General features: G+C 46.0%; 1 protein-coding gene across 6 annotated transcripts; it reads right to left on the bottom strand.

The window, feature by feature from the left end:
* Window positions 1-1,721: 1,721 nt before the first annotated feature.
* On the bottom strand, window positions 1,722-22,036 carry LOC140460596 (uncharacterized). Of its 6 annotated transcripts, XR_011954217.1 has the most exons (4): window positions 21,841-22,036; window positions 9,382-10,510; window positions 6,827-7,107; window positions 1,722-2,747 (listed from the first exon to the last, which is right to left on the bottom strand). XR_011954217.1 is itself a non-coding variant. In XM_072555210.1 (2 exons), the coding sequence occupies exon 2, from the start codon at window positions 10,183-10,185 to the stop codon at window positions 9,454-9,456; it is 732 nt and encodes a 243-aa protein (XP_072411311.1). In that variant the 5' UTR covers window positions 10,186-10,510; window positions 21,841-22,036; the 3' UTR covers window positions 9,105-9,453. The 6 variants fall into 6 exon arrangements, 1 of the variants encoding a protein (XP_072411311.1); XR_011954216.1 differs by lacking the exon at window positions 1,722-2,747 and having other exon boundaries at window positions 6,195-7,107; XR_011954220.1 differs by lacking the exons at window positions 1,722-2,747; window positions 9,382-10,510 and adding an exon at window positions 8,985-9,093 and having other exon boundaries at window positions 6,195-7,107.
* Window positions 22,037-27,966: the final 5,930 nt, after the last annotated feature.

The raw sequence follows: 27,966 nt of genomic DNA, 5'->3' as shown, positions 1-27,966 counted from the left end.
TTCCTACTTTGGAAATAGAACCAGTCTGACTCAAGATTAGGATACTGAAAGACTTGAACATCACACCTTCCATGCATTGTCTGAGCTATCACTTCTTTTTATAAAATAGAGTCATAGAGTCTTAGAGATGTACAGCATGGAAACAGACCCTTCGGTCCAATCCGTCTATACCGACCAGACATCCCAACCCAATCTAATCCCACCTGCCAGCACCCAGCCCATATCCTTCCAAACCCTTCCTATTCAGAAACCCATCCAAATGCCTCTTAAATGTTACAATTGTACCAGCCTCCACAACATCCTCTGGCAGTTCATTCCATACACGTACCACCCTCTGCGTGAAAAAGTTGCCCCTTAGGTCTCTTTTATATCTTTCCCTCTCACCCAAAAGGAATGCCCTCTAGTTCTGGACTCCGCGACCCCAGGGAAAATACTTTGTCTATTTATCCTATCCATGCCCCTCATAATTTTGTAAACCTCTATAAGGTCACCCTCAGCCTCCGACGCTCCAGGGAAAACAGCCCCAGCCTGTTCAGCCTCTCCCTATAGCTCAAATCCTCTAACCCTGGCAACATCCTTGTAAATCTTTTCTGAACCCTTTAAAGTTTCACAACATCTTATGGGTGGCACGGTGGCACAGTGGTTAGCACTGCTGCCTCACAGCGCCAGAGACCGGGGTTCAATTCCCGCCTCAGGCGACTGACTGTGTGGAGTTTACACGTTCTCCCTGTGTCTGCGTGGGTTTTTTCCGGGTGCTCCGATTTCCTCCCACAGTCCAAAGATGTGCAGGTCAGGTGAATTGGCCATGCTAAATTACCCATAGTGTTCGGTTAGAGGTATGGGTGGGTTGCACTTCAGCGGGTCGGTGTGGACTTGTTGGACCGAAGGGCCTATTTACACACTGTAATGTAATCTGTAATCTTTCCGATAGGAAGGAGACCAGAATTGCATGCAATATTCCAACAGTTCCAACAATATTCCAATGTCCTGAACAGCTGCAACATGACCTCCCAACTCCTGTACTCAATACTCTGACCAATAAAGGAAAGCATACCAAACGCCTTCTTCACTATCCTATCTACCTTAAGTTATCTCGAGGATATGACTTAAAAGAAGTTCTAGGATTTGCATATTAATGAACTGAAACCTGCAACCCATTCTAAAAGATGAAAGACTTAACAGCAATCTTGGTTTGTTCAATATATCATTTCAGTTGCATGACACTGATCTTTTGCTATAAATTCTGTGTCTTCTGATCCTGCTCCACAGCTACCCGATGAAGGAGCAGTGCTCCGAAAGCTAGTGCTCCCAAATAAACCTGTTGGACTATATCCTGGTGTTATGTGATTTTTAATGTTGTTTCTCATGAACACAGCCACAACACTTCCTGCTGCTGCCAGTAAACATTACAATGCTGATGAAACGATGCAGTGCCTGCAGAAATGAAAATCTTAACAGTTTCTAACGATACTTGCTACTGATTCACTGCTCCTTCTGATACACGACTTTGGCACCTTAGTGCTGGAAGCTGAGTGAGCAGCTTTAAAACAGAAGCCTGTTGGATTTTAAATCTTTCAATGTCTGAGTCCGAATTTAGGTAACCTTTATTGCGACCCAACTTTGTTATAGCTTCATGATCTCCCCAGCAAAAAAATTACAAAAAGTAGCTTTTCTTTTCTTCAACAGCTGAAGCTCAAAGCACACACACACACACCCCTGACCTCCCCTGCCACCCCAGTTGCTTTACTATTGGTAAGCACTGAGGTGTCCCTTTGTAACTGAATCCTTGATACAGTCTTAACCCGGAGGAAGTAATGTCTCACTCAGCAATTTCAACCCATATACTGTATCCAAGTAAGTTTCTCCCCACTCATTTTCCGGGGGCAGGGGTGGGGACAGGGGTTTAAAGTCGACCATATTGCAGAGACTCTGGAGTCATGTGTAGGCCAGACCGGGTAAAGGATGCATCTGGGACGACTGAGTGAATCCTTTCCCACAACAGCAGTTTCCTTCCCTAAAAAAATCATGAGTGAATCAGATGAGGATGTTTTCCCCCTGAAAATGGTTTCATCATTAGATTCTGAACTCCAGATTTCTGACCAAATTCCAATCTGCCGTGGCAGGATTCAAACCCGGGAGTTCCCAGAGTTGAGTGGGTAATCCAGTTGATAATATCACTTGGCCATTGCTCCTTCGCTCCCAGTGATGGCACATGAACTCACTAGTGCCTTCGGAAGTTGTCCACCCAACCAAATCCCTTCCTGCACTCAGGGCAGGAGAACAGCCTCTCCCAGTGTGGACCCACTGATATGTCTGCAGGGTGGATGAACTCATGAACCCCTTCCTGCAGTGACAGTAGGTGAAAGGCCTCTCCCCAGTGCGGACCCAAGGATGTTTCATCAGGCCAGGAGAATTGACGAATGTATTCCTGTACTTGGAGCAAGTGAATGGCTTCTCCCCGGTGTGAACATGCCAGTACATCAGCTGGTCAGCTGTGAGGGGTGAGACTTTGATTCCCCAAACTGAGTAACTGGTTTCAAGCAATTTTCACAGTCAGTGCACTGAATCTCCCTCACTCGGGTGTCTCCGTATTCTTCCTGCTTAAGTGTCCAAAATCTCTCAAGCAGACAAAAGCAAACATTTCTTCTCAATTGGAATGGTTGCTGATATTCAAATCCCAATGAATCAAGATGCTCTGTCAGAAGTTGATGTATCATTTGCTTTCAGATTTCTTTCTACATGTCTTTCTGCAAAAATAAATTCACAAAATACGTGATCAGTCAGTACTGTTAAATGAACATAACATTGGTGACAATTCCTGTAGTTTGTCAGATGCCTGATCACTTATTATCCAGGACACAGAAACCCGAAAACCCTCATGCAGCCAGATAGCCTTAAGTGTGCATGGAGGAAATCTTCATTTCGGTGACAATAACCTGGAACAAGCTGCCTACAAAGGCACTGGAAATGGAGCTGAATCAAGGACAATGAAAATGAAATGTCAAGGCTACTTGAGAATAACAAACCAGTAAAGTTGCTGAATGACTTTCTGCTATCCTATTTAATAAAAAAGATGACAAGAAATACAGAATATAACTTCAGTGCTAGATTAGAATGTGAAAAATATTAGCCACAAGGCTTTTATAACAGCGAATAATATCAGATATACACCATATGAAGCAACATATGTCTACATTTTATATCAACATGCCAATCCCTTAGATTCTGCTCCATTCTATGAGAACTACCCTTTTAAATCTGAACATGAAGAAAGAAGCGATCTTTTTCCACAATGCAAATTGTATTTAAATAAACGTATCAAACTGAGGGGAAAAAAATTAATATACCGTTAAGAAGGACAGAGAGCATCTGACACCTTTGCGGAGTCCGCTCCCTCCCTGGATTCACTTCAGTTGCTACAAGTGAATAGTGTTTCCTCCCTCTCCCTCTCCCTCCCAGGATGAGGAATGGAAAGGGCGAAGATACTGCTTTGCTCCCACGATTTCTCCATGATGTGGGAATCCTTGTCTCTCTCCAGCTTTGACAATCGGTTGAAAGACCACTCATGTACGGAACGTGTTCCATTTATTGCTACTGCGAATGGGGTGTTGCTATTTCAGGCTGTGTACCCGCTTAAAGCTCTTCCCACAGTCAGTTCATTGGAACACTCTCACTCAGGTATGCATACCTCAGTCTCACTGATGTAAGAAACCTTGTGAAGCAGACAGGACAGGAGAGAAATAAAATATTTTCTACTAGATTCAAAGGCCGATGATATTCCCGTGCCAATGAATTGATTGTCTCTATCAGATCTTGTTTTGAGATTTCTGGCTGTAAATCCTCCCTTTCTCGTATCCTGTAAAAGGAGATTACAGAAGACATTGCTGTCTAGACAGTATAGAAATTCAAAACAGACAATTCTGGTTTCTGTGGAACATTCTTTCTTCTCTCCCTCCCTCAAAAATGTGTGAATCTTAATGCTACAGTCTCCCTTCATTCTTACTCTGCTGTAGCTATTATCACCTTCATTCCCATTCTCCTAAAAATGCTGAAAAATGTTGACTGACATATCCTGTGGAACCCTAAGTCTGAATATCATACATAAGTTGAAGCATTTTATCCATATCTCCCCTGTCAAGGTCCCACAGGATGTTTATAAGCCCTTCGGCCAAAATAATCCATTCACCCCATCGAATCTGCTCCACTATTTATTACCATAATGATTAATATTATAATCCAAAAATCCACATTCATGCCTTATTATTGATTCCCCTATTGATTAAAATCCTGCCCAACATCTGCCTTGATTATACTTAGTGATTGAACTTCAATAGCCCGTCATTCATTACCCTCTGAGAGAAGATATCCACCTCATCTCCATAATAAATATGCAAACACTTAAGATTAGAGGCTATTCCTTCTGGTCTGAGACTCTCCCACGAATGAACACTACCTTTTTGGCAACTAACCTTTCATGCCCACTCAGATTCTGATATTTATTCATTAATATCTCCTCTCATTCTTCCAAACTCGAACGAATGCTCAACTAAGCGACTCAACCTTGCATCATTAGCAAACATGTCCATTCCCGGGATTAATTTTGTGAACGCTCCCAATGTTTCTGTCATCTCTACTTCGAGGAACCAGAGTGCAAAACACTCAAGTTACAGCATAATAAAAGAATGATAAATAATGGACATTTTTTGAGCAGAAATTCGAAAATATGCAAAAATATTCAGATGGAAAAGAGTCAAATCATATAGTGGTAAGGAGCCTGATGGCTTGGGGGAAGAAATTGTTGCCTAGTCTGATCGTGATAGACTGATTTGGGAGGTGGGTGTGAGGATCTAAAGTTGGAATTTAGGCAACAAAATATGTAGATTTTTATTTCAACAAAATGGCTTCTCGATTTAAAAGAATACTACAAAATGGCCTGTGAACCGTACTGCTGATTCACAGAATTAACTTGCAGTTCAAAGATAAGAGGACAATAGAATTTTCATAAGATGAATACTGACACATTAATTGACCATTTGAACTAACCTTGAACTAATACATGGCATGACAATTTATGTAAATTAGATATCCTTCTTAAAGAAAATATCATTGGATTAATATCGTGTCACCTTATTATATGGGATTCGTCTTTCTCGTAATTAAGACTACTATTTCTTTAAAAACATATAAATAATGTGTAATTTTCAAATGTAATTGCGCAACTTCATCACGGAACACAGAATCTTCAATCTCTGTGTTGCTGGATAGAATTGCATTAAAATATCTTAATTCAATAAACTAATGAACCTTGCTTTTCGAATAGACCTATTTGTCGATTCCTTTGACCGATCTGGAACCAAGAGGCAGATCTTCATTCTGGTGCCGTGACACATTTCGTCTCGGACAGACTGTGAACAGTAGTGTACGAGTTGAATGTCCTTCACTATTGAGTGTTGAGGAATTCGGCCTGCCAGACATGATTATTTTTAGAACGTTTGGTTTTCATGTCATTCAAGTGGTGTCTGACTGACTAGCCCAGCCCGAAAGGATCAGTCTTAGCAATGGTTGAGTCTGGGGGACTTGTTAAATGATTAAAAAGGGGGGAGAGATTAATTGAAGTTGAGGGTGCTTTGGTAGTTACGGACAGTGGTCTTTGAAAATTGCTGAACTCTGAGGGGAGGGTTGGAATCTGAATTCCCAAGCTTTGTTAAGTTTTGGTTTTTTAAAAAAAATTCTTTCTCCCGAGCTTCGTTGCTTTCAGAAGTAAAACAAAATCAATCTCCAGAGATTGGTTATTTTCTGGTGTTATCCTTTTAATAGAAAAAAATTCGATCGCTTAAAATTCATTTATTTTCGGTTTGGGTTGTGTGAACTTCGTTACTTTTCGGTTAAAAAAAAACTCCGATTGCCTTAACTTCGTTATTTTTCGGGTTGTAGCTTCGTTTATTTTGGGGTCGCGTCATTTAAACATCGTTACTTTTCGGTTTAAAGAAACTCCGATTGCCTTCGTTTATTTTCGGGTTCTGGTCGTTAAACTTCGTTACTTTTCGGGTTTTGAAAAAACTCCGATTGCCTTGATTTAGAGATGCTGGTGTTGGACTGGGTGTACGAAATTAAAAATCACACAACACCAGGTTATAGTCCAACAGGTTTAATTGGAAGCACACTAGCTTTCGGAGCGATGCTCCTTCATCAGGTGATTATGGAGGGCTCGATCATAACACAGAATTTCTAGCAAAAATTTGCAGTGTGATGTAACTGAAATTATACATGAAAAATTGATTGTCTGTTAAGCCTTTCATCTGTCAGAATACAGTGATAGCTTCACTTCTTTCATGTGTAAATCACAAAACCCTTTTTTTTAAGTTGCATTCTCAGGTTAGCTGTTAACAATGGTGATAGCTAGACAATATGTTGAAGGAGTTAGCCCCCTGTGTTCTCTGTCTATGACCTGATGTTTAGATTGATTCTAATCTAAACAGTGATATAACAGAGTTTTACATAAATTCATGCAGTTTTTGAGCTCACAGTTCTACATCAATGGATGTAGTTTTTGAGCAAAGTGCAATGTAACTCTGCAAGTACAAATTCAGCACACAAAGTATATGTGTGCATGTGGGTCTTTGTCTGTCTGTGTGTGTGTCTGTCTGCGTTGGGAGTTGTGAGTGTGAGAATGTGTGTGTGTGTGCGTGTAGTGAGTGCAGAGTGTCTTAAGTGTGTGAGGGGGTGCATGTGAGTGTGTATGTCTGTGTGCGCATCTGTGTGTACCTGTGTCCATGTGTCTTTGTGTAGGAATATCTATGTGTGTGTGTGGTGCAATGGCGATCACCTGTAATGTGACATGAACCCAAGGTCCCGGTTGAGGCCCTCCCTATGGGTACCGAATTTAGCTATCAGCCTCTGCTCGGCCACTTTCCTCAGCTGCCTGTCCCGAAGTCCACCTTGGACGATGGTCACCCGAAGGTCCGAGGCTGAATGTCCTGGACTACTGAAGTGTCCCCAACTGGGAGGGAACCCTCCTGTCTGTTGATCATTGTGCGGTGCCCATTCATCCGTTGTCATAGCCTTTGCTTGGTTTCCCCAATGTACCATGCCTCCAGGCATCCTTGCCTGCAATATATAAGATAGACAACGTTGGCTGAGTCACATGAGTACCTGCCACGTTTAAGGTGGGAGGAGTTCCCACGCATAATAGTGGTATCTATGCCCACAATCTGACACGTCTTGCAGTGTCCACCGTGACAGGGTTGTATTGAGTTGTCCTGAGAGCAATGATCTGTTTGAGGTTTAGCAGTTGTTTAAAGGCAAGTAGCGGAGGTGTGGGGAAGGTCCTGGTGAGGTGCTCATCCTCATTGATAATGTGTTGCAGGTCACGAAGAACATGGCGTAATTTTTCAGCCCCTGGGAAGTACTGAACAACGAAGGGTACCCTGTCAGTTGCAGCACGTGTCTGTCTCCTGAGGAGGTCATTACGGTTCCTTGCTGTGCCACAGACTCCCCTACCCTGGGGAAAAGACTTTAAGTACTCACCCTATCCATGCCCCTCACAAATATCTATAAGATCACCATGCAGCCTCTGATGCCCCAGGGTAAATATTCCCAGCCTATTCAGCCTCTCTATGTAGCTCAAACCCTCAAAATCTGGCAACAACCTTGTCAATCTTTCGAAGTATCACACATGTTTCCTACAGCAGGGAGACGAGAACTGAACACAGTATTCCAAAAGTGGCCTGACCAATGCCCTGCACATCCACAACTTAACCTCCCAACTCCTGTACCCTCTGCTCTGACCAATAAAGGCCAGCATACCAAATGCCTTCTTCACTATCCTGCCTACCTGCGACTCCAATTTCAAGGAACTATGAACCTGCAGTCCAAGGTCTCTTTGCTCTACAACACTCGCCTTAATTGTGTCAGTCCTGGCTGGATTCACTTCTCCTTATCAACAGCTCAAGGCCAGGAGCCTGGAACATTTGAGGACCTTTTCATGTATGGAACTGTTTTTCTCATTCCTTGACTGTTGATATGGTAGTTTACTGGCCTTGTAAATCTGCTGTTAGATCAGTTTAACTTTACATTTTTTTTCTGCCTGTCTGCAAAGTCAGGCCCTTACTTTTTTGTTTCCCTATGCTTTTATAGATTTCAAAATAAATGTTCATTTTCCATTACACCAGCTGGTTACCTTTTAAATGCTGTAATTGTATCAGCCGCCACCACTTCCTCTGGCAGCTCATTCCTTACACACACCATCCTCTGAATATAGGAGTTGCCCCTTAGGTTCATTTTAAATCTCACCCTCACCCTGAAGCTATGACCCATCCAAGGAAAAGATCTTGTCTATTTACCCTATCCATGCTCCTCCTGATTTTATAAAAGTTTGTAGGGTCACCCCTCAGCCTCTGGCGCTCGAGAGAAAACAGCCCCAGCCTGTTCAGCTCAAACCCTGACAACATCCTTGTCAATCTTTTCCGAACACTTTCAAGTTTCACAACATCCTTCCACTAGCAGAGAGACCAGAACTGCACACAATATTCCAAAAGTGGCCGAACCAATGTCTGGTGCAGCTACAACATAAATTCAACTCCTATAATCAGAGGATTGGGAAAGTTTTCAAAACCCACAAAAGACAACGGGGAAAGAACGAAGAGGCAAACCGAACTTTTGCGGGTCAGCTTGGCCATCAGGGCGGGGGGTGGGAATGAGGGAAGGAAGCTGAATGTGCTGGAGCCAAGGCGCAGGAAGAACAGAGGATGCAATACCGGCGTGAAGCTGCAATGAGGAATATTGCATGTGATGTACTTGCACCTGTTGCAGTTACTTGTGGGAATCGGCTGCATTTTAAAAATAAAAACAGAAAACCTAGCTACCCCTGACACAAAACTACGTGGAAGCCATTTTGTCACGAAGCAATGTTTGCAGTAAAATGTAGCCTGTTAACATAATGCTGTCTGAGCCCTGGCTAAGGAATTCTGTTTTGATAGCCTGACCTTGCAGCTGCGGGCTGTCTCTGCTCCTCGGGCCATTAGACTGTGCTGCTTCATAGAATGATGGATTGGTTCTCTCTGTCCCTTATCGGTAATTCGAGCCTAGCTGAACCTGCAGTATAAGATAACATTCAGATTTGTAGACATTAAGAAACGTAGGTCTGGACAACGTTAGTGAAACTTACGACTGCCCCTCAGTTGCATAATTAATGGAGATTGTGCTTGTGATTTACCATCAAACTTGTAACATTCTGTATTACATTAGAATACGTCAGACTTTATTTGACTCCCCATGGCAACGAATAAAGCTAGTTAATTGCTCAAGGTCTCCTCTCCTGACTACTTTGCTTTAAACGATTTGACACACGAGTTACTTTGCCCCAACAGTACTAATACTTACATCGAAGGGAGAGAGAATTCCTCAAGTAGGGCACTCTCAGAATCTGGGACAACTCTATTTCTGGTTTATTTCCTAATGAACAAACATTAAGCATTTATTTATTTCTGATTTTGTTTCATTTTTCTTGTTTGCTTCCCTGCTCTGACTACACTCTGTGTCTGGATGGGTGACAGGCTGAGATTGTGGGTTGGCTTTCGATTGACTGAATGTTTTATTGTTCTGGAAGGTGTAAAAGGCCTTCCTGCACTCTGTACAGGGGAACGGCCTCTCCCCCAAGTGGATCTGCCGGTGCCTCAGCAGGGCTGAGGAATCACGAAAAGCCTTTCCGCACACAGGGCAGCTGAAGGGCCTGTCCCCTGTGTGCACCTGCCGGTGGGTCAGCAGGGCTGAGGAATCACGAAAAGCCTTCCCGCACTCAGGGCAGATGAAGGGCCTCTCCCCCGTGTGGATCCGCCGGTGGGTCTGAAGGTTGGAGGAATTACTGAAGGCCTTCCCGCACTCGGGGCAGCTGAAGGGCCTCTCCCCTGTGTGGATCCGCCAGTGGGTCAGCAGGGCGGAGGAATCACGAAAAGCCTTCCCGCACTCAGGGCAGATGAGGGGCCTCTCACCCATGTGGACTCGCTGGTGGGTCAGCAGGTTGGAGGAATCGCTGAAGCCCTTCCCGCAAACATAGCAGAAGAACTGCTTCTCCCCGGTGTGGCTGCGCCGATCAGTCTCCAGGACAGACGGGACATGGAAACCTTTCCCGCAGTCGCCACACTTCCACGGTTTCTCCACGGGGCAGGATTCCTCTGGTTTCTCCATGGCCAATGCTTCAGCCACACACAAACGCGTGTGGAGCCCCTCCCCACCATGAATTTCTTTTTCCAGGCTGTATAACTGCTTCAGTTTCCACACTCAGTGTGCTGCAACAGGAGGGTCTCTCATCCAGTCCCACTGATGCTGAAAATGTGCTCAAACTGGAACCAAAAGGCTTTGCTCCTTCTCACAGAATCATAGTTGGAAAATTGTTGTCGTCCCAATGGAGTGAGTGACTGTCAGACATTGATGTCAAAGTGAGGACTGCAGACAATGGAGAGCCCTTCAATCTGTTGATTTTGAAATTTCTGTCTTCAGGTTGTCCAATACTCTGTTAAAAAGAGATTACAAAAGTGATCATTGTCAGTGCAGGGTAGAAATTCAGAACAAGGAATTCTACTTTCTGTGGAATATTCTTTTCTTTTGTTATTCCACAAAATTGAAAGCACCATCCCACTCTCTCTCTCCCTGTCTGTTCTCACTCCACTCTAACTAACTCCCCTGAAGATGCTGATTCAGAATCTTACAGGAGCAGAAAAGCAAAAACGTGAAGACTAACGTCAAGATAAATCCACCTGAAAGTGAATATCTTTCACAACACTGGGATACTGCTGAGAGCGAGCAGGTCTGCCCCTCAGGTCCCTATTAAATCATTCCCCTCTCAGCTCAAACATATGTCCTCTAGTTCTGGACTCCCATACCCAGGGGAACAGACCTTGAATATTCACCCAATCCGTGCTCCTTATGAACATCCACCAGACAATAGACAATAGGTGCAGGAGTAGGCCATTCTGCCCTTCGAGCCAGCACCATCATGGCTGATCATCCACAATCAGTATCCTGTTCCTGCCTTATTCCCATAACCTTGGATTCCACTAACCTTTAAGAGCTCTATCAAACTTTTTCTTGAAAGTATCCAGAGACTTGGCCTCCACAGCCTTCTGGGACAGAACATTCCATACACCCACCACTCTCTGGGTGAAGAGGTTTCTCTTCAACTCCGTTCTAAGTGGCCTACCCCTTGTTTTTAAACTGTGTTCTCTGGTTCAGGACTCACCCATCAGTGGAAACATGCTTCTTGCCTCCAGAGTGTCCAATCCTTTAATAATCTTGTACATCTCAATCAGATCCCCTCTCAGCTTTCCAAACTCAAGTGTACACAAGCCCAGTCACTCCAATCTTTCAGCGTAAGGTAGTCCCGCCATTCTGAGAATTGACCTTGTGAACCTATGCTGCATTCCCTCAATAGCCAGAATATCTTTTCTCAAATTTGGAGACCAAAACTGTGCACAATATTCCAGGTGCAGTCTCACCAGGGCCCTGTACATCTGCAGAAGGACCTCTTTGCTTCTATACTCAATTCCTCTTGTTATGAAGGCCAGCATGCTATTAGCTTACTTCACTGCCTGCTGTACCTGCATGCTTACTTTCATTGACTAATGTACAAGAACACCTAGATCTCCTTTACTTAACTTGACTCCATTTAGGCAGTAATCTGCCTTCCTGTTCTTGCCATCAAAGTGGATAACCACACATTTATCCACATTAAACAGCATCTGCCATGCATCCGTCCACCCACCTAGCCTATCCAGGTCACCCTGTATTCTCCTAACATCCTCCTCACATTTCACCCTGCCACCCACCTTTGTGTCATCAGCAAATTTGCTAATATTACTTTTAATACCTTCATCTATATCATTAATGTACATTGTAAAAAGCTACAGTCCCAGCACTGATCCCTGCGGCACATCACTGGTCACTGCCTGCCATTCCGAAAGAGAGCCGTTTATCACTATTCTTTGTTTCCTGTCAGCCAACCAATTTTCAATCCATGTCAGTATTTTGCCCTCAATACCATGTGCCCTAATTTTGCTCACTAACTTCCTATGTGGGACTTTGTCAAAGACTTTCTGAAAGTCCAGGTATACTACATCCACTGGATCTCCCTTGTCCATCTTCAGAGTTACATCCTCAAAAAATTCCAGAAGATTAGTCAAGCATGATTTCCCCTTCATAAGTCCGTGCCGACTCTGACCTATCCTGTTACTGCTATCCAGATGTGTTGTAATTTCATCCTTTATAATTGACTCCAGCATTTTTCCCACCACTGACGTCAGACTAACTGGTCTATAATTCTGTTTTCTCTCTCCCTCCCTTCTTAAAAAGTGGGACAACATGAGCCACCCTCCAATCTGCAGGAACTGATCCTGAATTTATAGAACATTGGAAAATGATCACCAATGCTTCCACGATTTCTCCCAGTCTACCTGCATGTTGAAATCCCCCATAACAACTGTACTAATATCTTTGTGACAGGCCAATTTCAGCTCCTTATTCAACTTACACACGACATCCAGGCTACTATTTGGGGGCCTGTAGATAACTCCCATTAGGGTCTTTCTACCCTTAGAATTTCTCAGTTCCAGCCACACTGACTCTACATCCCCTGATTCTAGATCCCCCCGTGGAAGGGACTGAATATCATTCCTTACCAACAGGGCCGCCTCACCCCCTCTGCCAGTTTATCTGTCCTTATGATAACATGTATACCTTGAATATTCATTTCCCAGGTTCTGTCCACTTGAAGCCACATCTCAGTTATCCCCACATCATCGTAACTGCCAATTTCCAAATGAGCCTGAAGCTCATCCACCTTATTTATAATGCTTCGTGCATTCATATTTAATATTTTTAATTTGTTACTCCCCTCACCCTCCCTATCAATCCCTATTTCACTTGACCTTACGGCATGATCCTTTTCTTTTGAGTTTTCTGCTCCATTGATTCCATTGTCTTTATTTACTTCTCTTGTTCTAACTTTCTTCTTAAACTTCCAGTTTGTTCCCCCCACCCCGCTATTTAGTTTAAACGCAGCTGTGTTGCAGTGGCAAACCTACCTGCCAGAATGCTGGTCCCCCACCTGTAAGTTGCAATCCGTCCCTCTTGTATAATTTATCCTTACCACTAAACATCAGCCTCTCATGCTCCAGGGAAAATATCCCTGGCCTATTCAGCCTCCCCCTGTAGCGCAAACCCTCCAACCCTGGCAACAGCCTTGTAAATCTTTTCCAACTCCTGTCAAAGTTTCACAACATCTATCCTCTAGCAGAGATACCAGAACTGAATGCAGTATTCCAAAAGTGGTCTCACCAATGTCTTGTACAGCTGCAACATGACCTCCCAACCCCTATACTCAATGCTCTGACAAATAAAGGAAAGCATCCCAAACGCTTTCTTCACTATGTTGATGAGACTCTGCTTTCAAGGAACTATGAACCTGCACTCCAAGGTCTCTTTGTTCTATAACTGAACATTTGGATAAGTACTTGAATAGGAAAGGTTTGGAGGCATATGGCCCAATCTAGGTGGGACTAGCTTCGTTTCTGAATATAGTCAGCATGGACTAGTTGGACTGAAGGGTCTGTTTCTGTGCTGTCTGACTAACTATTCTGTACTGGTCTTGAAACCATTTTCTTGCCTTTCCCCACAAACATCCACTTCTTCGTTGTTCCAAAATCAGATGAGTTCAGCCTTGAATATATTCAATGACCCTCTAACTGCAGGGAGACATCCCCACTTCTGAACTCAATTCCTCTTGCTAATATACCACTTGCCTTGCTGATTGCTTGCTGCACCTGTCTGACAACTGGCAGTGACTGGTGTAGGAGGACGCTGCGGCCCCTTTGCACATCCACACATCATTCCTGATGAAGGGCTGGTGCCTGAAACATCAACTCTCCTGCTCCTCGAATGCTGTATGACCTGCTGTGCTTTTCCAGCACCACACTTTTCGACTCTGATCTCCAGCATTGGAAATTCACCTCCTTTCTCCTTTTTTTTTTCCATAGCAAAGGCTGTAACTTTACATTGTGGCACTCCATTTGCCATGTGTTTGCCAACTGTGGTCTTCTCTACATCGTGGAGACTGAGCATAAACTTGGGGAACGGTTCGCCGAGCATCGCAGCTGGGTCCACAGAAGCTGACTGGACCTCCCAGTCACCACTCATTTTAATTCCCCTTCCACATATGACCATCTTTGGCCTCTTCCATTGCCACAACAAAGCAAACTGCAAATTGGAGGAACAACACCTCATCTTGTGCCTGGGCAGCTTGCAGCCCTAAGGATCAACATTGAGTTCTCCAATTTCAAATCACCTCCCTTCACCACTCTGGAAAAAGGTGGTGAGAAAAGAGAGTACCGTGCTCAGAGACGTTGGACAGGGGAAGGACATTGCAGTCTGGGGTGAAGCTCAACCTTCATTCAGAGAGAGAGAGAGGAGCAATAGCAGCTTCAGAAGCTCATGGTCCAACTTCTGCATTTAGACAATGGCGGGGCTCTGATAGGCAGGAGGACAATTCCAACTCTGGACTCCTCCCGTGGGTTAAACTTGTATGTCTGGTGATCTTACTCTATGAGTTATTAACTGTGTACATTATGCAACTTATGGTGGTGCCCGTTCGGTCGCCGACTTTCTCCTGACGGTTTGGTGGCATCCCCGCCTCCAACAACGAGCTCAAAGGGTTAGCGGCCGGTGTCTTATTTGTCAGGAACATAACCCCGGAAAAGGCTTGCCTTGCACTCCGGGTCGAACTCCCTTGCCGGAGGGTCCCTTTGAGACACTTCAACTGGACTTCATCAAGTTGCAGAAATGTCAGTGCTATAAATATGTTTAGCTTATTGTTGATGTTTTTTTCTAAGTGGATTGAAGCCTACCATTCCCCTAACACTGCTGCTGAGACTGTGGTGAAGATTTTGCTTAAGGAAATTATTCCTTGCTTCGGTATACCTGCATGCATTAGCTTGGTCAATGGACAGCACTTTGTTGGTAATAGTAATGAAGAACTCTTGATAAAGTACAGATTTGAGACGGCCCAAGGAATTCCTTATGAACTCAACTTGCAAGCCTCTCTTGGTTCATCCCGGAGATCGTACCTTTGGTAGTCTGGAAATTTACAAAAACTCTTGCAGGCAGTTTTAGTTTAATTTTAATCATCCCTTTCATTTACTAATAGCATCACTGTTACAACACAACACTGATACCTATAGGCCAGGCTAACTGGATTCTAATAACCCAGGAGAGTAGGACATCACTCTTCCTTCAAGAGCCCTGGCAGGCTACTCTCTTGTACTATCACAAACAGACTACCTTTATAGCTGAAAACATGTTGCTGGAAAAGCGCAACAGGTCAGGCAGCATCCAAGGAGCAGGAGAATCAACGTTTCAGGCATGAGCTCCTGCTCCTTGGATGCTGCCTGACCTGCTGCGCTTTTCCAGCAACCCATTTTCAGCTCTGATCACCAGTATCTGCAGTCCTCACTTTCTCCTAGAAGACTACCTTTATACACAAGTTTACAAAGGCTATACTGTCACAAACACAAAAAGTTAACAAAAGCACTGCATGTTCTGAACTAGACAGATAATAGTGAAGGACAATAATTCAAGGGAGAAGTCAATTTGTAGCGAGTTTCATTTTGAGGTCAGAATCAAACACTTATTAATTTCACAAAGGAACAGCCGTGAGTGTTATCACTCAGTGTCCTGTTTATACAGATTCACTGATGTTCAGGCAAACGTTCTTAATTGTCTTACTCTCCCTGCCTATTTTCTATTGTGCAGCAAGTGTGTTGTATAATTCAAAGTTAAACATTTTAGTCAAAATGTTTAAGGATAAGTTTTCCAATACGATATGAGCCCTCCAGCCACCTGTTTGCTGATGTCTTTTAACTCTACTGCAGGGTCGTATGAGAATTGCTTTAATGGAACCAGCTATGGGTGTGCATGTTCCACATAACATCTCCTGCCTATTTGAGACTAGTCTCACCCACTCCTGTAAGACAAAGGGGCCATATACCTCCTGCCCGTATAGACAAACAGCTTGCGTTCCACTGGCTGGAATACAGCAGGCCTTATGCGGCATAAGTAACTATACACATCTCCATGTACAGAATCCTTCCCTTGCGCATTTATGGGTCCTGTTTCTTTTCAGATTCTCATACTGTCACCAAGCCCACTTGCAATATAGTTAAGAGAGAGCCTAATGGGAACAGAATTCTGAGGACCATTGTCTACCAGATGCACAGCACAGAAACAGGCCCTTCAGTCCAACTCATCCATGCTGATCAGATATCCTAAATCAATCTGGTCCCATTTACCAGCACTTGGCCCATATCCTTGTAAAGCCTTCCTATTTGTGAAGGGCACTGCTTGTCACTGGCCCCTTGGATGTTTCCTTTCTTCCTGGTGGTGGAAATTGAAAAAAGATTCATACACCTTGTGTCTCTCACTCTGTCTCACACCTGCACACACACAACATGGGTTCTGGGGAAAAAAATAAGCACTACCGCAGTTAGGCGGTAGCGTGGGGGTGAAAAGGAAAAAAAAAATTTTAAAAATACACAGGAGTGACGGACATTCTGTTCATTCTGAGAGCTGCCAATTAAAAAAAAACCCTTCCTATTCATTTACACATCCAGATGCCTTTTAAATGTTGTGATTGTACCAGCCTCCACTACTTCCTCTGGCAGCTCATTCCTTACATGCACTGACCTCAACATAGGCATTGCCCCAATGGTTTCTTTTAAATCTTCCCCACATCCTCACCCTAAACCTATTACCCTGTAGTTCTGGACTCCCCCATCCCAGGGAAAACATCTTGCCTATTTATCCTATCCATGCCCCTCATAATTTTATAGAAATCTGTAGGGTCACCCTTCAGCCTCTGGCGCTCGAAGGAAAACAGCACAACCCTGTTCAGCTCAAACCCTGACAACATTCTTGTCAATCTTTTCTGAATCCTTTCAGGTTTCACAACATCCTTCCTCTAGCACAGAGACCAGAACTACACACAACATTCCAAAAGTGGCCTAACCTGGTGCAGCTCCAACATAACTTCCCAACTCATCTACTCAGTTGAAGGATTGAGAAAGTTTTCAAAACCAACGAAAGACACTGGAGAAAGAATGGAGGAACTTTTGCGGGTCAGCTTGGACATCAGGGCGGAGGGACGGGAATGAGGGAAGGAAGCTGAATGTGCTGGAGCCAAGGTGGAGGAAGAACAGAGGATGCAAAACCGGTTTGAAGCTGCAATGAGGAATACTACACGTGCTGTACTTGTACCTGTTGCAGTTACTGGTGGGAATCGGGTGCATTTTAAACATCAAAACAGAAAAAAAATGTCCACTTCTCCCCCTTTCCAATCTCTATCCTTCCGTCCCTCTTCACTGGGGTAATTAAGAAACCTACCTGAGTTTGCGGAGACTGCTCCCTCCCTGAATTCACTCCAGTTGCAACGAGAACAGACTTCCCCGCCTCCCGTCTCTCCAGCCCTCCCAGGACGAGGCGTTGCCCAGAGGGAGGGAGTGTCACTCAAACTGACAGGGCCACTTCTGCCTTGTGACGTCATTAAAAGGGCGGGAAATGTGACGGTAAAGGGGCGGGACGAGGTGGACAGCAGGCCCCTCACTGCACCTGCGCAGCCCTGCAGCAGCAGGGGAGGAGAATCCCTTCCCTTCAGGGAATCCCCACAGTATGGAAGCAGGCTACTCTGGCCCACGAGTCCATACTGACCCTCCCAAGGGTAACCCACGCACACCCATTCCCCCACCCTCACTGCTCTACATTTAACCCTGAGTAATACACCTAACCTGCACATCCCTGGATATTATGCGGAATTTGGCATATCCAATCCACCCTAACGTGCACCTCCTTGGGCACTATTGGTAATTTAGCATGACCAATCCACCCTAACCTGCACATCCCTGGGCACTATTGGTAATTTAGCATGACCAATCCACCCTAACCTGCACATCCCTGGGCACTATGGATAAGTTAGCATAACCAATCCACCCCAACCTACACATACCTGGGCACTATGAGTGATTTGGCATGACCAATCCACCCTAACGTGCACATCCCTGGGCACTATGTGTAATTTAGCAGGGTCAATCCACCCTTATCTGGACAAAGTTAAAAACCACACATCAGGTTTTGTCCAACAGGTTTCTTTGGAACCAGCTGCTTTGGAGTGCTGCTCCTCCATCAGGTGGTTGTGGAGAATAATATCACAAAACACAGAATTTATAGCAAAACATTCTAGTGTCCTGCCACTGAAATGATATATTGAACAAACCTGGATTGTTAAGTTTTTCATCTTTTCAAATGGGTTGCAGGTATCATTACTGTGTAAATCCCACATCTTCTGTCTGTCACCTTCTCAAGATAACTCAAGGTTTTATAGCAAAATGTGACATCTCCGCTCAGACAACGCATTAAAGGTGTGAGGTCAGAGTCTTCTGTGTCCCAATCTTGAGTCAGACTGATTCTATTTCCAAAGCAAAATTCACAAAATACTGCCTGCAGATTGCGCATTTTTTGAGCAAAATAGAATTTAATTCTGCAGATACACATTCACTGCCGTGGACTTTATGTGTGCTTATGTGCATGAGGGAGGCAGATAGAGAGAAAAAGAGAGAGAGAAGAGAGAGAGAGAGAAAGGGGGAGAGAGAGTCGTGCAAGCAGGCTGAAAGAGAGAGAGAGAGAGAGAGAGGTCCAGTCAGGCAGGCAGACAGAGAGTGTGTTTGCTAACAACCTCCTTCCCTGGTCAGCCTTTTTCCCTGTCTATAACTTACTTGTATAGAATCACCTCGCGTACATTGTTATGAATATTGTCTGATAAGAGTAGATGTATTTAGTCGATGAATCAAAATCATCCCAATGGCTGAAACAGCTGACACTGTAATGTTGGACAAGTGGGAAATATTTGCATCAGTTAACCAAAACTCTTCAGAGTTTACATTCATGGGTACGCCAAGCCTCAGCATTCGGACCGGGGCATATTGGAGCTGAGATGGAAAGGCCCGTTCCTAGTCCTGCTGGGTTACCCGGTCAGCAGTCAAGGTCATGGGGAGGCCGCATGGACACACACAACACAATGCAAACGAGCGCCACCTTTTGGAGGAACACCAGAAGACCCCGTCAGAGACACATCTTCAGCCTTCATCCTGAATGGCTCAGCCTGATCATTCTGCCTTTCACTGCACTCTTTCTTATCTTTCACTAACTATGTTTCATTGGGCCTGATAACCTCTAATAAACAGAAATTACAGTTTAATATTTTTCTTTATGCACAGAAGGTCAACCACTCTAGCTGCTGGCTATGTGGCCATATCCCCATCCATCCCGAACTCGTACCAAGCGAGCCCTTCTGTAATTTGAGCGACTTGAAGCTTTTTTTCCCCCTGCAGTTGGAACTGCTCGATTGGAAATCAAAGTCACCCCGCAGACAATCCTGTGCTCGGCTCAGTTCACTGTTGTGGCCCTCCTCTCCAGTGATCTCACAGTTGCCGAGATTTCCCCATCCTGATGAAACCCCTGAAGATGATACCCCTTCTCCTTCTGCCCCTGTCCTCACTGAACCCGAGGACTAACAGTCCGATCTCCAAACACTACCTCCTGACAATGCCCCTGGATCTGGGTATAATCCCCCTTTTGCTGTCACCCCCAATCTCCTCTTTTTAATAAAAAAGGAGGGATTGTGGGAGAATTTGATCAAAATTGACACAAAACTGCATGGAAGCCATTTTATCACATAGCAATGTTTAGAGGAAAATGTAGCCTGTTAACATAATGCTATCTGAGCCCTGGCTAAGGAATTCTGTTTTGATAGCCTGACCTTGCAGCTGCGGGCTGTCTCTGCTCCTCAGGCCATTAGACTGTGCTGCTTCATAGAATGATGGATTGGTTCTCTCTGTCCCTTATCGGTAATTCGAGCCTAGCTGAACCTGCAGTATAAGATAACATTCAGATTTGTAGACATTCAGAAACGTAGGTCTGGACAACGTATGTGAAACTTACGACTGCCCCTCAGTTGCATAATTAATAGAAAGTGGGGCTTGTGATTTACCATCAAACTTGTAACATTCTGTATTAGATTAGAATACGTCAGACTTTGTGTGACTCCCCATGGCAACGAATAAAGCTAGTTAATGCTAGGTTCAGAGCCTAGCTGAACCTGCAGAATAAGATAACATTCAATTTTGCAGGCATTAGGAAGTCTAGGTCTGAACAATGTATGTGAACCTTACAACTGCCCCTCAGTTGCATAATTAATGGAGAGTGGGGCTTGTGTTTTACATAAATCTGTATTTTATTGGAATACGTCAAACTTTGTTTTGAACTAAGCGGTATTCCCCATGGCAACGAATAAAGCTAGTCAATTGCTCAAGGTCTCCTCTCCTGACTACTTTGCTTTAAATGATTTGACACACGAATTACTTTGCCCCAACAGTACTAATAGTCGCATCTAGGGAGAGAGAATTCCTCAAGTAGGGCACTCTCAGGATCCTTGGTTTACTTCCTAATGAACAAACATTAAGCATTTATTTATTTCTGATTTTGTTTCATTTTTCTTGTTTAATTCCCTGCTCCGACTACACTCTGTGTCTGGATGGGTGACAGGCTGAGATTGTGGGTTGGCTTTCGATTGACTGAATGTTTTCTTGTTCTGGAAGCTGTAAAAGCGATGTGAAAGCTTCTGCAGAAGTCCAGCAAACCTGAGGACAGACCGACATCTTATTCTGTGGGAACAGGGAGATCAGAGGACAGAGAAATCAGGGCCTGAAACCCGAGCTGACACCAGACTACCGTGTGCTCAGTGCTTTGGTGAGCAGTGCCAACCCTCTGCCTTTACCTCGCTTCCCATCTGACTACACCTCAATATCCAGGATCCAATCCTTGCCATCCTGAAGCCATGTCTCTGTAAGGAGTCTCAGATCATGGTTCTTCACTTCAATGTGTGCAGTCAATTCATTCACTTTTGTTACAATGCAGCACATATTCAGACCCACCATGTATCATTTCAGTTTTTGTGACATTAGTATCCAGTTTCAATTTATGATATATTTACTTTCTTTGTCCCTTTCTATTGTTCTGATGTTCATTTTCCACATCACTACATTGCTCACCGGCCATGATTTGGATTGGCCATGCTAAATTGGCCAGTGTCCAGGGATGTGCAGGTTAGGTGGGTTAGCCAAGGGAAATGCAGGGTTATAGTTTCATAGTAATAGAAGCAGGAATAGACCATTTGGCCCTTCCAGCCTGCTGCACCATTCATTAAGATCATGGCTGATCTATCCATTGTCTGAGCTCCTCCTCCCTGCATTGTCCCAACTACCCTTAATTCCCAGACTCAACAGCTGTACTACTACCTGATAAACAAATTCTTTCCTTCCAAGGGAATATCCTTCTCTTTGCAAGGACCTATTGAACAGCTACTAACCAACACCGTCCAGACACTACGTCGCTGGACAAAGTGACTTAATTGTTCAATATCCTGCAATTAACAGATTGCTAATTGTTAAATGACTGTAACCTATATAATCACACAACTCTCTGTTTCTCGTCGGAGTGACTTGTGACTATTAGATCGACTTGGCTCTCCCCGTGAGCTCCCGAATAAACAGTCAATAACTCAAGGTTTGTGAGTCATGATTACTTGTCCAATAAGTATTGGACTACTACGAGCAAGTCATCCACAGCATAGTCCACTTCCATCCCCAACATGGATCAAGAGGCCATCCTTTTTTGCCAGACAAGTGAATGTATCAAGCTCAGGAAACAAAGCCTGTCAAACATTAACAGGCACAGATCTAAACCAACCTTTTCCAGAGTCTGCCCCTTCACCTCGATTGACTTCCTTTTTCCCTCAGCTCCTACAAACCAACAGCTGAACCCAAGGATGAGAAAAGAGACTGCGGTACTCCCAGATTTTAAACAGAAAGGAAAATGCAGTATGTACTGAAGCTCAATCTTCATTCAGCGAGAGAGGAACAACAGAACTTCAAAAGCTCATGGTCGAGCTTCCGCATTCAGACAATGGCGGGGGTTTTAATTGGCAGGAGGACCAGACTCCTTCCGGTCCTCCTGGGATTCCCAAAGGTTGGTCGCACCGTCCATCAGAACGACAAGGGGCGGTGCCCCGCTCCGATCTCACACATGCGCACCATGAACATTGCTCACAGCCGATAGAGCAGTATCTGGGTCGCATGGGATTGTGGGTAGTACATCAGCCATGAAAGAGATGAAATCAAGAGTCCCATACGCCTTCTTAACCGTCCTTTTTCATGTGTTCATGACGTACACGGCAGGAGCCAATCTTTAATCGATTTTCAATTGATCCACTGAGTGTTTAACTCGAAACTCTATTTCCATTTCAGTGTCAGTATATCGCTCTTTGTCCGTCCTCAAATAAGGACCAAATCAAAGCACGACGTCTGTTCCACCTGAACGTTGACTTTTTTTTAGCTTGCAGATTCCAACCATTTATTAAAAGTTATTGATGGTACATGAGCATTGCTGGCTGGCCAGCATTTAGTTCCACTTGAAAAGGTAATGGTGACCTGCCTTCTTCAACTGCTGTGGTCCACACGCTGTATGGTGACCCATAATGTCCTTAGGGAGGGTATTCCAGGATTTAGACTCAGCAACACTGAAGGAACAGCAATATATTTCCAAGTCAAGATGGTGAGTGGCTTGGAGGGGTACTTGCAAGAAATTGTGTTCCCAAGTATCTGTTGCCTGATCCTTCTAGATGGAAGTGGTTGTTGGTTTGGAAGGTATTTTCTAAGGATCTTTGGTGAATTTCTGTGTTGTGTCTTATAGATCATATACACTCCTGCTTCTGAACAGTTGGGCAGAGGGAGTGGATGTATGTGGAGATGGTGCCAATCAAGCAGGCGACTTTGTCCTGGATGGTATCAAGCTGTTTGAATGTTGAAGCTGCACCCATCCAAGCTGGTGGGAGAGTAGTCCATTACACTGTTGACTTATGCCTTGTAGAAGATGGGGAGGGTGTGGGGAGTTTCTTGCCACAATATTCCTGACCTGTTGCCTGTTCTTGTTGCCATTGTGTCTGTTGTTAGTCTAGTTGAGTTTCTGGTCAATGGTAAACCCCAAGGATATTGATAGTGGGGTGTTTAGTGACAGTAACATTGTTGAATATCACGGGGCAGTGGTCAGTTTCTCTCTTTTGGGGATGAGTCATTGTTTGGCATTGGCGTGGCATTCATGTTACTTACCACTCATCAGCCCATTGGATATTGTTAAGATCTTGTTGCATTTCAAACTGAACTGCTTCAGTTTATGAGGAGTTGTGAACATTGTGCAATTATTGGTGAATATCACCACCTCTGACCTTATGATGGAGGATGGTCATTGATGAAGATGGTTGAGCCTAAGACACTACCCTATGAATTCCTGCAGAGACGGTCCTGGAACTGAGATGACTGACCTCCAACAGCCACAGCCATCTCTCTATGTGCCAGGTATACCTTAACAATTAAGATATACAACAATTATTTTAAAACAAATTGAAGGAATACATACGAGACACCCCTCTTCTGGGAGACGCCAGTGCAAGTTTTTCTGTTCCAGAAACAATCTGATAAATGTTGACTGTCATCAACTTTTTAAATCTTGGCCAGCCACAACTCCCCCTGTCTATTCTCCCCCGCCACCCACAGCACCCCTTGTCCATTCTCTTTCCATCCCCAGCTTCCTGTCCATTCCACTATACTTCAAACAGCCTGTCCATTCTCTCTCACGCAGCCCTCTGCATCTCTGTCATTTCATTCCGCACCCTCTGCCAGTCCTTCTACACACCCTCTGCCCCATCTATTCTCTCTCCACCACACCCTCTGTACCCATCTATTCTCTCACCACACCCTCTGTCCCATTTCTATTCTTCCAGGCCTCCACCATCTCCTCTCTATCCATTCTCTCTCTCTCTCTCTCTCTCTCTCTCCCTCCCCCCACCATCTGCCACTCCCCACCCATTCTCTCTCTCCTGTTGTGGGGAAAAACACCAGTCTCGGATTCAGAATTGAGGTTCAATACAGAGTTTATTGCACAAGGAAATACCGGGGCTCCGGGGAGAGAATTTTTTTTTTTATTTCAAAAATATACTTTATTCATAAATGATTTGATGGTCTGTACATTGGATCATGCCATACATATGTCCATATTTACAAACACAGATTCGACTTTATTCTTGTCCTTTACAATCCTGTGCATTTTTTCCATCTTGTATATATACATATATTTGGCTGAGGCATCAGCAGAGCCCAAAAAAACGTCTGTATGGGCCCCCTGTTCTTCTTTCGGCAGGCCGATCTTACACGGTGGTCTTTCCCCACCGCGCCTTGGCGGCAGCTGCCCCAAGCTTCAGCGCGTCCCTCAACACGTAGTCTTGGACCTTGGAATGTGCCAGTCTGCAACACTCGGTCGGGGTCAACTCCTTCAGCTGGAAGATCAACAGGTTTCGGACCGCCCAGAGAGCGTCCTTCACCGAGTTGATGATCCTCCAGGCGCAGTTAATGTTCGTCTCGGTGTGAGTCCCGGGGAACAGGCCATAGAGCACGGAGTCCCGCGTCACGGCGCTGCTCGGGACGAACCTCGACAAGCACCACTGCATTCCTCTCCAGACTTCCTCTGCATAGGCACATTCCAGAAGGAGGTGTGTGACAGTCTCGTCCCCCCCGCAGCCACTTCGAGGGCAGCGTGCGGTGCGGCAGAGAGTCCGGGCGTGCATAAAGGATCTCACAGGCAGAGCCCTTCTCACCACCAGCCAAGCCACGTCTTGGTGCTTGTTGGAAAGTTCTGGCGATGAGGCATTCTGCCAAATGGCTTTGACAGTCTGCTCAGGGAACCGCTCGACAGGATCCGCCCTCTCCTTTTCCCGAAGGGTCTCAAGGACGCTACGTGCTGACCACTTCCTGATGGACTTGTGGTCAAAGGTGTTTTTCCTCATAAATTTCTCCACGAAGGACAGGTGATACGGAACGGTCCAACTACTCGGAGCGTTCCGCGGCAGCGAGGCCAGGCCCATCCTTCGCAACACCGGGGACAGGTAGAACCTCAGTACGTAGTGACACTTGGTGTTTGCGTACCGGGGATCCACGCACAGCTTGATGCAGCCACACACAAAGGTGGCCATCAGGGTGAGGGTGGCATTGGGCGTGTTTTTTCCCCCATTGCACCGGTCTTTGTACATTGAGTCTCTTCGGACCCGGTCCATCTTTGATCTCCAAATGAATTGGAAGATGGCCCGGGTGACTGCGGCGGCACAGGTCCTGGGGATAGGCAAGACGAGGAGCCGCCACCTACGCACAGATGGCCGGAGGTGGCAACACGATCCGCGGACCGACAAAGTCTAACGAGGTACCGCGAATCAGCAAAGGAACGGTACCTGGAGGCACCCAGAAGGAAGGGAAAGTTGTAGAGGAGCAGGCAGCAGACAGCGGGGAGATGCAGCAGCCGACCCAAGCTCCTGCAAGACAGACGGAGGAAATGGAAGAGGAGGGATCAAAGGAGGCAGAGCAGTGGATTATCGTTAAAAACAGGAAAAGGAAACCTCTCGAGGGCCCCAAAGCCACCAAGCGAAGGGGGAAGAGACACCTCCAAGAGGAGGATACAGGCAGCTCCTCCGAGGGTGAGGACGGGCGCAAGAAGGGTCGCCTCCGGAGGAAGAGGCAGAGCGCCGTGGGGAGAAAGGAGGGCAACACCGCCCAAGAAGGAAAAGACGATCCCTCTGAGGGGATGGGTGAAGGCCTCCCCCTACCCGGTGAGAACCAAGGGGTACCCACCGGCCCACAGCTCCAGGGAACTGGGAGCAGCGTCCCAGTGACAGCCCTGCTGTCAGATGGAGAACGGGGCGATGAGGACCCTGGGTCCGACACGATGACACCAGAGCGGGGAAATGACTCCAGCGTGGAGCCGGACAACTACCTCAGCCCTGGGAAGGTCCAGCAGTTTGCTGTCACCACGGGGATGCACGCAGCTACCCCACTGGAGCAAGACCAGAAGAAAATGGACACTGGTAACCCCGCAAACTGTTAAAATGGGGTTTAAAATTGCCAGCGTAAATGTACGTAGCATTAAAGCGGCTACGCGATGTGTTTCAACGCTGGCCTTCCTGGCCAACGTCAAAGCCGATATCCTGTTTCTGCAGGAGTGTGGGATACCGCACCTCAGCAGTTACAGGAGATGGTCGAGCTTGTGGGCCCACGGGCCGTCAGTGTGGTCGGGGGGCAACGATAGCCGCGCCTCCGGCCTGGGTATCCTGTTGCGGGGAGGCAACTTCACCATCTCCGAGGTTAAGGAGGTGGTGGGCGGGCGCCTCCTCGTCGCGGATGTTAAATACAGAAACGCTCCCGTGAGACTAATCAACGTGTACGCCCCAGTGGGCAAGAGTGAACGGTTGGCCGTCCTGCAACAGCTTCCACTGCTGCTGGCTACGTCCAGGCCGGTCATTCTGGCCGGAGACTTCAACTGCATCATTGATGCTGATGGACGATCCGGCGGGGGGGACAGTAAACCGGACGCTACGTCCAGGGCCCTGATGGAAACGGTCAAAGACGCCAAGCTACACGACGTCTTCAGCGCCCCTGCAGACGGAGCGCAGCGTAGATACACCTGGTCACGGGCAGACGGGTCTATCCGCTCAAGGATAGATTACCTGTTTGTGTCCCGAACGCTCTCGGTCAGATCCACCGACGTCAAGCCGGTGTTCTTCTCTGACCACTGCCTCCTGCTGGCCGACTGTCACCTACAGGACGAACAGCGGGCGGGCAAGGGAACGTGGAAACTGAACACTAAGCTGTTGACCCCGGGAAACATCGAAGAGCTCAAGAGGGATTACGCAGGTTGGAGAACCGTGAAGCCCCTCTTTGAGTCTCCAGCGGACTGGTGGGAAACGGTAAAAGGGAACATCAAGAGGTTCTTTATCCTCAAAGGTGTCCAGGAGGCGAGAGAGAGGTGGGGAAAACTGTCCCAGCTCCAGGAAAGTATGCAGAACCTGCTCCTGCTGCAGACGATGGGGGTGGATGTCACGGAGGACCTCAAGGAGGTGAAGGGCCAGCAAGCCTCGCTCTTTGCCTCGGAGGCCTCCAGGATAATCTTCCGGTCCAGGGTCCGCTCGGTGGAGCAGGACGAGACGTGCTCACGTTTCTTCTTCCAGAAGGTGCACAAAGAGAGCTCCGTGCTCAGCAGCCTGAAGAAAGAAGATGGCTCGGTAACGTCATCTCAGGCTGACGTCATGAGGATCAGCAAATCCTTCTACGCCAGCCTGTATGACTCGAAGCCGACCGACAGCGCGGCCTCCCAGTCGTTCCTGTCCTCTATCACGGAGGTCCTAGATGACGGAACACGAGAGAGGCTGGACCAGCCGCTATCTCTGGATGAACTGACCAAGGCCCTCGAGTCCTTCGAAAAGAATAAAACTCCCGGAAGCGACGGCTTACCGGTCGAGGTTTATTCCGCTCTTTGGGACTTGATCGGCCAGGACCTGCTGGAGGTGTATGTCAGTATGCTTCGGGCAGGTACCATGAGTGAATCCATGAGGAAAGGCATCATCACCCTCGTCTACAAGCGGAAGGGGGAGAGGGAGGAAATTAGAAATTGGAGACCGATCTCACTGTTAAATGCAGACTACAAAATCCTGTCAAAGGTCATCGCCAACCGGGTCAGGTCTGCTCTGGGATCGGTGATCCACCCGGACCAAACCTGTGCTGTACCGGGCAGGAAGATCTCTGAGAGTCTCGCACTCCTCAGGGATACAATCGCCTATGTGCAGGACAGGGGGGTGGACACCTGCCTCATCAGCCTGGACCAGGAGAAAGCCTTTGACAGGATATCGCATACATATATGAGGGATGTCCTCTCCAAAATGGGCTTTGGGGAGGGAATCGGAAATTGGATCAGACTGCTCTACACCAACATTGTCAGTGC

This window comes from Chiloscyllium punctatum, chromosome 36 (assembly GCF_047496795.1).
Source record: "Chiloscyllium punctatum isolate Juve2018m chromosome 36, sChiPun1.3, whole genome shotgun sequence".
Taxonomy (NCBI): Eukaryota; Metazoa; Chordata; class Chondrichthyes; order Orectolobiformes; family Hemiscylliidae; genus Chiloscyllium; species Chiloscyllium punctatum.
Note: the sequence above shows the minus strand (reverse complement) of the source record. Positions and strands in the feature narration are given on the sequence as shown.

Excerpts from the sequence above, each read along its gene's own strand:
- LOC140460596 (XM_072555210.1), bottom strand. The coding sequence starts at position 10,185 with ATGGAGAAACCAGAGGAATCCTGCCCCGTGGAGAAACCGTGGAAGTGT.